The following is a 7,855-nucleotide window of genomic DNA, read 5'->3' on the forward strand; positions in this document are numbered from 1 at the left end:
TTGGGAAGGACAAAAAGAGCAAGTTGTTCCACATAAATGTCAGTTACTTTATGTATAGAGTTTCCAACATGATAGGAAACATGTATGTACAAAGTTTCTCTTTTGTGGTTTCTTCAATTATTTCAAGGATTAGCTCTCAAAATAACTAAACTATTGTAACAAATTTACTTCAAAAGAATTGAATAAGAAACACAATAATTCACAAAAATACAATCATAACACACATAAACACATTGAATTGTTTATTCCATCTAGTTCAATGTGAATTTAGACATGGAGGTTTTCAACTAAAGATAAATATACTATTCCATTGAGACTTCAAGCCAACAACAACTTAACTCCACATTCTATTCTAGGAGAAAATCTTGTTGGAGAGAATCTCTCATATCCAACTAAGATTCAACAACCTCCACATCCAAGCACATACTGAAGGACCTCTTAATGGAGATCCATCCTAAATTGGTCATTCAAAGCCTCAGAAAGGGGAATAGAAGAATTAAATGGCTCTGAAAATCCTGTCCAGACATGAAAGCTGATATTGTAAGTCCAAAACAGATAATTAGATGGTCAATGATCAAAAAGTGTAGCACCAATCTGCGTATATTGCCATAAAATGTTCTTAATACCAATGTTCTTGCAATGTATCACTTTTAAATTTAAAATAACATAAAACTTCAACGGATCAAAACCATTTTCCTTTATGATTTGAAGACAGTAACGTTATTCTTCATAGATTTAAGGAGGCCAAGTAGTAAGTGCCTCTGCGTGTAATACAAAATGGGAGGTCGAAAACAGAAGGCAGGTCCGGCCACTCGCTCAAGATAACGTCCCTTCATGAGACCGAACCAGTCTAAATGGACACTGGCACATAGCACTCGAAGGAGGTATCTCCTCTGCCTCTGAATTTCATGCCCTGTACGCATACTTTTAACGGGTTAGTCTGATTGTGTCTGATGTTTTTATCATTCTGTGAAAATCTATTTGCATTTCAGACAGTAAACCCTTGGGCCCCTTTGAATTGCTGTAATTTAGTTATCCGTGGTAGGAGTAATGGAGACATGTTTAATAGGAATTTCCAATGGAAGAGAAGTGGAATTAGTCTGTAGTTGTACATACAGAGCAGGAGTAGAAGGGTCTGCTACAGTGGGGCACTTTCGGTCCAAAAGAGGAAGAAAAACAAGTGGGGCATTATCTTTCAATTTGTGTTCAATGAAGGTCTCTTGCATACAAACTGTACTGGCAATTAACGCGCATCCAAATCCCAAAATTAACACGACTTTCCCGCCAATACATCAGGCAGGTACTGTCAGTGGGTTAACTTCCGACCATGTAATACAAGTCCTTAAATCATATTCTGATCCAAAGCAGGCATTGGGTTTTTTCTTCTCGGCTGCCAGACAAGAACAATTTATGCACACCTCCAAATGTTGTTTCCTTCAATGTTTGTATAGATAGCCTCGGGAGGGTAGGAAGGATTAAAGAAGTGAATGAACTTTTTGAAGAAATGAAACGGACAGGTCTGTCCCCTGATGTAATCACGTATAATATCATGATATGCTGCTATGCCAAGGCAGGAAAAGTGGATGAAGCTATTGGGATGACCTTGAAGATGATAGAAAGTGGGTGTGAGCCAGACACTGTCACTAACAATACTTTGATTGATATTATTTACAAGGAAGACAGAACAGACGAGGCATGGGAGATGTTTCACAAAATGCAGCAGATGAATCTTCTCCCCACTGTTATAACATATAATATTCTGGTAGATGGGCTTGGCAAAGATGGCAAGGTTAAGGAAGCAATAGAGTTATTTCAACGAATGAGGGAAAAGGGATGCCCACCAAATGTTATTACACACAATTCAATGTTGAATGGTCTCTGTAAGAATAAAGAGGTAGATATGGCTTTCAAGATAATGCAAGAGATGACAGAAAATGGGTGTTACCCTGATGAGATAACTTACAACATACTAATTGATGGTTTCATAAAAACAAATAGAATTGATGAAGCTTGCCAGCTCTTTGAAGATATGAAAAACAAATTTTCTCCAAACCTTGTAACTATGGGTACTGTTTTGCCAGGGCTTGCAAAAGCTGGGCAAATGGATTATGCTTTGAGAGTGTTCAAGGAGTTCTATGATGTGATGGGACTGCTTCCCGATGATGTTGCTTGTGCAGCACTAATTGATGGCCCGGGCAGAGTGGGCAGGTTGGATGAGGCAATCTTGACCTATGAAGAAATGTTGGCTAAGGGTGGTAGTCAATACATATATGTGGTACGCTCTCTCATCAAATCCCTATGCAAAGCAGGAAGAGTGTTTGACGCTCACAGAGTATTTGAAGAATCAAAAGATCGAGGCGTTGCTCTTGACACTATTGCTTACAATACTCTTATTGATTGGTTATGTAAAGCTGACCATATGCATATTGCCTGGGATCTTTTCAAACAGATGAAGAAGTCAGGTTGTAATCCAAATGTTTACACTTACAACGCCTTCTTTGATGCTCTTGGAAAGGCTGGAAGGATGGATGATGCTTTCAAGCTTCTTGATGAGATGCGTGCTAGAGGATGCAAGATGAATACAGTAAACTACAACACCCTCATATCAGGTCTTGTGATGGCCGGTAGAGTGGATGAGGCCATAGAGTGGATCCGCGAACTTGTGAAGAATGCACCCTCTTTCCTGAACCGGCAGCAAGCTAATCCGTTAAAAGAAGAAAGAGAAAAACTCAGAAAAGAAACCAGAAAACAACATAATATAAATATAGCAGAAGATGAACAATATTGATAAAGAAAGGGAAAAGAGAAAAAAACAAGAAAACAGCATAATGCAGCAAAAGATGCAGAGTCTTAATAACAATTATTACATAGCCAGACATGCGAGGCCATGGCCCGTGATCAAATGCTGCGCGAGCGGCTTTTACAGCCAAATCCACATCTTCTTGCCTGGCCTCTGATACGCTCGCTATCACTTTCCCTGTTCGAGGATCCAAAGTCTCGAACTTTTTCCCTGCAACGATACAAATAAATCAGCCCTAAAGATCTAAACACAAATCTTGATTTGACTTTAAAATACTGTGCAATGGATCAAGAAATTAAATACCTGAAATTGAATCTACAAACTCTCCATTGATGAAGAGCTTCGTATGCTTTACTGTAACTGGGGGGCAAACGGTGGCATTCGATTGGGAAGAAAGGGACGCCATCTCGGAGTTTCTTTTGGGGCAGAGAGAGGCTCCGAATGATAATCGAACGTTGCAGTGCGTGATACCGTGATACTGTGGATGATCTGGACGAGCGTGGAAAACGGCGAGCCAAGTTTCTGTCAAACTCAAGTCATGTTATTTTTTTTCCATGCGCACAGGGTTGCTATTGATGTAACAGCACAAGGCTGCTACGTATGCAGGGAAGAAAGACATGAAGAGTCTCATCGCCAGCAGACAGTGTCTGCGAAGAGTCTCATCGCCAGCAGAAGAGTCTCATCGCCAGCACGCTAGTCCTGGGCTTTCATGCTCCATTAAACGAACGGCAGAAAACACTCCAATCATCTAACAAACATAATCAATGGCTCAGGATCGCACACGTCACATTTTAGGGATGTCTTTCTCAAAGAAAACGCCTTACGGCGTAAAAATCACGACATTATGGGCCTTTGGAGTTATTAGGGCTAATGGTTGCATACTTGTTTATAAGGTAAGAGGAGTTGAAGTTCAACTCTTCTAGCCAAAAAGATCAACACATATATTTAAGGAGGTTTACAACACATAATTTTGAACTCAATGAAGTTTTCTTAGTCATTCTACATTTGAATGAGAATTGCAATCACAGAATCATGAAAAATAGAATTAGTATGGTCATTTGAATTTCCTTATTCACATGATTATAGTCCTACAGATATAATCAATTAATTCGATTAAAATATTTGGAAAATTGAGTTTTCTTTTCCGTGGGAAAGGTTTGAGTTCTCTTTTGGTGAATCGCTTTGGCATAAGATATATGGATTGAGATTTTTAATCAATTTTTAAACATCCCCATAATTAATTTATGCTCTAAGGACCTACAAGAAAATTCTCTATGCACATTTACATGCTTCCAAGCTTCTCCTCTCAATGATTTATGCATCTTAACCCAAACATTGTTTTCTCCAATTACTTTATCGAACCCAAAACAATCTAAATTGTATATATATACACACACACAATTGAGAAGCGAGAGAAGTAATCATCTAGTAACGAAAAACAAAGAATATATATATATATATATATATATACATGATATATAATAGACATATATATATATATATATATATATTATAATGTCTATTCTAATCATGTACGGTGTAAGATGAATCAATGCTAAGCTAAAATACATAGTACATATACTATATCCTCTCTTGCATGTCTCACACATGAGCATGTAATCTTCTTTTAATAAAAGCACAATTCCATTTGAAAACCGAGGATTATCTAGTAAAAATAGTCTTATTTGTTAAGGGATCATATTTTAGAAGTTTCATTTACGTTTTTTCTTGCAAAGGACGTGGGCAACATCTCTCATATCGAAACTTGTTGCTTTCATCATAGAAATATACAATTATATTGCTAGCCTCTACAACTACCTCTAAAATCTGTTGGAAGTTCGACAACAAATTATGTAAAGGTGGGTAAAAATGTAACTGGTTAGTTTTATACCGAAACAGCAGTTATGTAACGGAGGAGGATTGTATAAAACTAGTGAATGCACGAGAAATGTAATCGTGGAGAATTATTGTTGAATTAATAGAGATTCCAATCCCTTGCCTCGTGGATGTTTCCTTCACACCCTGTCAAGGTTTTACCACGTAAATCCTGTGTGTTTATTTGTGTGTTTGGTTTCAGTTTTCGAGTTAGTTATAAATCTTTCTTGGTCAATGTATAACTGTATAATCTTCATTGTTTATTAATTCACCTATTAGAACTACAAATGGTATAAAGCCGGTTTGGTGCTACGTGAAGGTTTTTCTCTGAGGGGAGGCTGTTGAAGAGCTAGCGTGTTTGAGCGTTGAAGTGCGTGCGAACCAGCGTGTAGTGTTGCTGTGTGAAGGTTTTCTCTGAGCCGTTGAAGAACTAGCGTGTTTTTACGTTGCTATCTATGTTGAGGAGGTCCTGCTTGAAAGAACTGCATGTTGCATGCCTGAGGGTGGACACCCCATCTCTGCATGAAGTGCAGACTCTGTGTGTTTGTGCTCTGCGTGGACCAGTTGTTGGTTTGGTAAAAAATCGGAGTTGAAGACCCTCCGTGTACTACGTGTTGTTGGCTTGAAGTTGTGTTGACTGCAGCGTGAGGACGAAGAAGAGTTTGGAACGGGGGCGGTGTTGACTGTAGCGTGGGGACGAGGAAGAGTCTGGAACGACGTGAAGAGGAAGCTGCCAAACCTCTGGTGAAGGGCTACTTTTACTGTAGAATCGTGAACCTGTTGCCTGCGTGGAAGAGCCATCGAACCAGGTAGAGCCTGCATGTGTGAAGGCAAGAGCTGTTGTCCAGCAAAGAGGAAGGCGTTGTCCGTGTGTGCTGCCCGTGTGGAAGAGCCAGACCTGTGTGAGAGAAGGACCGTGATCTCTGCGTGCTGAAATGCCTGAGAAAGTCTGCCGCAAACGCTGTCCTTGCCGCCATTATTAACATTGGACGTTGTCATGAACCTTGGTATTTTTTGAAAGAAAATTTTCTCTGAGATTTTTTTTGGTTATTTTTTGTTATTTTGTTATTTTTGTTAATTTTTTTTTTTTTTTGCCCAGAAAGTTGTGAGAATAAAGATTTGTGTAAATTGAATAATCTCTGGAAATAAAAGGGTGGATGTGTGTAAATTGAATAAAAAAAAGACAAAGGTTTTTTTTTCTTTAATTGAACGAAAGGAAAAAAGTTTTTTTAAAGGGTTTTTTCTATTTAAATTGAAAAGAATTTTTTTGGAGAAATAAGGAAAGATAAACACTAGTTGAAAGACCGAAGATTGAAACCCTAGGTAAATGGCCAAGATGTCGAATGCAAAATTCGAGGTGGAGAAATTCACTGGAAAGAGCAATTTTTCTCTTTGGAAACTGAAGGTTAGGGATCTTCTTGCATAAGGCATGGATGTGGCAACTAAGAAACCTGAAACCATGACTACTTCAGACTTAGAGGACTTGGATGCCCGAGCTCCCAGTACCATCCGGTTATGCCTGGTGGATGAATTTCTCTTCAATATTGTTGAAGAGAGTACAACTTCACGATTGTGGGAAAAACTGGAAAAACTCTATATGACAAATCATTAACCAATAGAATTTATTTGAAAAGGTAGTTGTACAGTCTTCGAATGAAAGAAGGTTAAAAAATTGTAGAACATTTGAATGCCTTAAATACACTTATATGCCAATTAACAGATATGTAAGTGAAAATTCAGGAAGAAGATAAAGCCTAACCTTGATGTGTTCTCTGCCCGAATCATGGGATCACTTCGTAACTTCAATCAGCTTGAGCACTGCTGATTCTTTGAAGTTTGAATCAGTGGTGGGAGCTCTCCTATTGAAGAAGTAAGAAGGAAATCCAGTACTGAAACAGCTGCATTAGAAGCCATGGTAGCTAGAGGACGCTCAAAGGAAAGAGGAGATAAGCTAAGGGGGTCTTCCAGATCTAAATCGAAGGGAAAGAAGTGTAAGGCAAAATGTTGGCACTGCAATAAAATTGGACACTTGAAGAAAGACTGTTGGAAATGAAAAGAATCTGATAACCCGAAGAAGGAAGCGAATCAGGTCAATTCAGGTATGATAGAAGAAGTTTTATCTACTGAAGAATTATGTATGATAGATGAAACTTCACGTGAATGTAATGTCTCTCAGGGTTTAGATAGCTGGGTGTTAGACTCTGGTGCTTCTCATCACATGTGTCCACACAGAAATTGGTTTACTTCGTATGAAAATGTAAATGGCAGTTCTGTGTTTATGGGTAATAATGTGTCATGTCAAACTGTTGGGATGGGGAATATCAGGATTAAGATGTATGATAACAGGTCAGGATGGCATCTTGAAAGTCTCTAAAGGAGCCCTAGTGGTTATGAAAGCAGAAAAGGTCGGAAATCTTTACAGGTTAAAAGGAAGTACTCAGGTTAGTAAAGCAGTGGTTGCGTCAGAAAAGGAAGAAGCAAGTACTCGTCTATGGCATCAACGATTAGGTCATATGAGCGAGAAAGGTCTTCAGATACTGATGAAACGTAAATCTCTTCCCGATCTGAAATCCTTGAAGTTAGATTTCTGTAAACATTGTGTGTATGGAAAATAGTGCAAACAGAGATTTAAAGTTGGAAATCATAATAGTGAAGGTATTTCACACTATATTCATTCTGATCTATGGGGACCATCCCCTGTTGTGTCATATGGAGGTGCTCTATATTTTTTTAACTTTTATTGATGATTTCTCCCGTAAAGTTAGGGTCTTTATGCTAAAAAAGGAAGCTGATGTATTCAATGTCTTTAAACAATTTTAAGCGACGGTAGAGAAAAGAACAGGAAAATCTATTAAATGTTTAAGAGCTGACAATGGTGGTGAGTTCACTTCAATTGAATTTGAACAATACTGTAAGGATGAGGGAACTAGTAGACACAAAACTGTTTTTTATACTCCTAAGCAAAATTGTGTTGTTGAGTGTATGAATCGGACTCTTATGGAAAGATCCAGAAGCATGATCAACAATGCTAACTTGCAAAAGGAGTTGTTGGAAGAAGTAGTATCTATTGCTTGTTATTTAGTTAACATATCACCTTCAGTAGCAAATAAATGTAAAATTCCTGAAGAAGTTTGGACAGGTCAGTCAGTTGTGATTATTCACATTTGAGGATATTTGGCT

At 38.3% G+C, this 7,855-nt stretch overlaps 1 protein-coding gene across 2 annotated transcripts; it reads right to left on the reverse strand.

Moving 5' to 3' along the window:
* Window positions 1-482: 482 nt before the first annotated feature.
* Window positions 483-3,278, reverse strand: LOC149150352 (aldehyde dehydrogenase family 2 member C4-like). Of its 2 annotated transcripts, XR_016263013.1 has the most exons (4): window positions 3,104-3,278; window positions 2,868-3,010; window positions 2,489-2,683; window positions 483-913 (listed from the first exon to the last, which is right to left on the reverse strand). XR_016263013.1 is itself a non-coding variant. In XM_089441111.1 (3 exons), the coding sequence occupies exons 1-3, from the start codon at window positions 3,204-3,206 to the stop codon at window positions 2,606-2,608; spliced, it is 324 nt and encodes a 107-aa protein (XP_089297237.1). In that variant the 5' UTR covers window positions 3,207-3,278; the 3' UTR covers window positions 1,985-2,605. The 2 variants fall into 2 exon arrangements, 1 of the variants encoding a protein (XP_089297237.1); XM_089441111.1 differs by lacking the exon at window positions 483-913 and having other exon boundaries at window positions 1,985-2,683.
* Window positions 3,279-7,855: the final 4,577 nt, after the last annotated feature.

The sequence above is a fragment of the Pinus tabuliformis genome, chromosome 9 (assembly GCF_031772625.1).
Source record: "Pinus tabuliformis cultivar Carrire ecotype Pingquan chromosome 9, CPIR1, whole genome shotgun sequence".
NCBI lineage: Eukaryota > Viridiplantae > Streptophyta > Pinopsida > Pinales > Pinaceae > Pinus > Pinus tabuliformis.

Coding starts and splice junctions, on each gene's coding strand:
- LOC149150352 (XM_089441111.1), bottom strand. CDS start 3,206: ATGGCGTCCCTTTCTTCCCAATCGAATGCCACCGTTTGCCCCCCAGTT. Junction 3,011..3,103: donor GTTTGTAGATTCAATTTCAG/GTATTTAATTTC, acceptor GTATCGTTGCAG/GGAAAAAGTTCGAGACTTTG. Junction 2,684..2,867: donor GGCCTCGCATGTCTGGCTAT/GTAATAATTGTT, acceptor CTGCCGGTTCAG/GAAAGAGGGTGCATTCTTCA.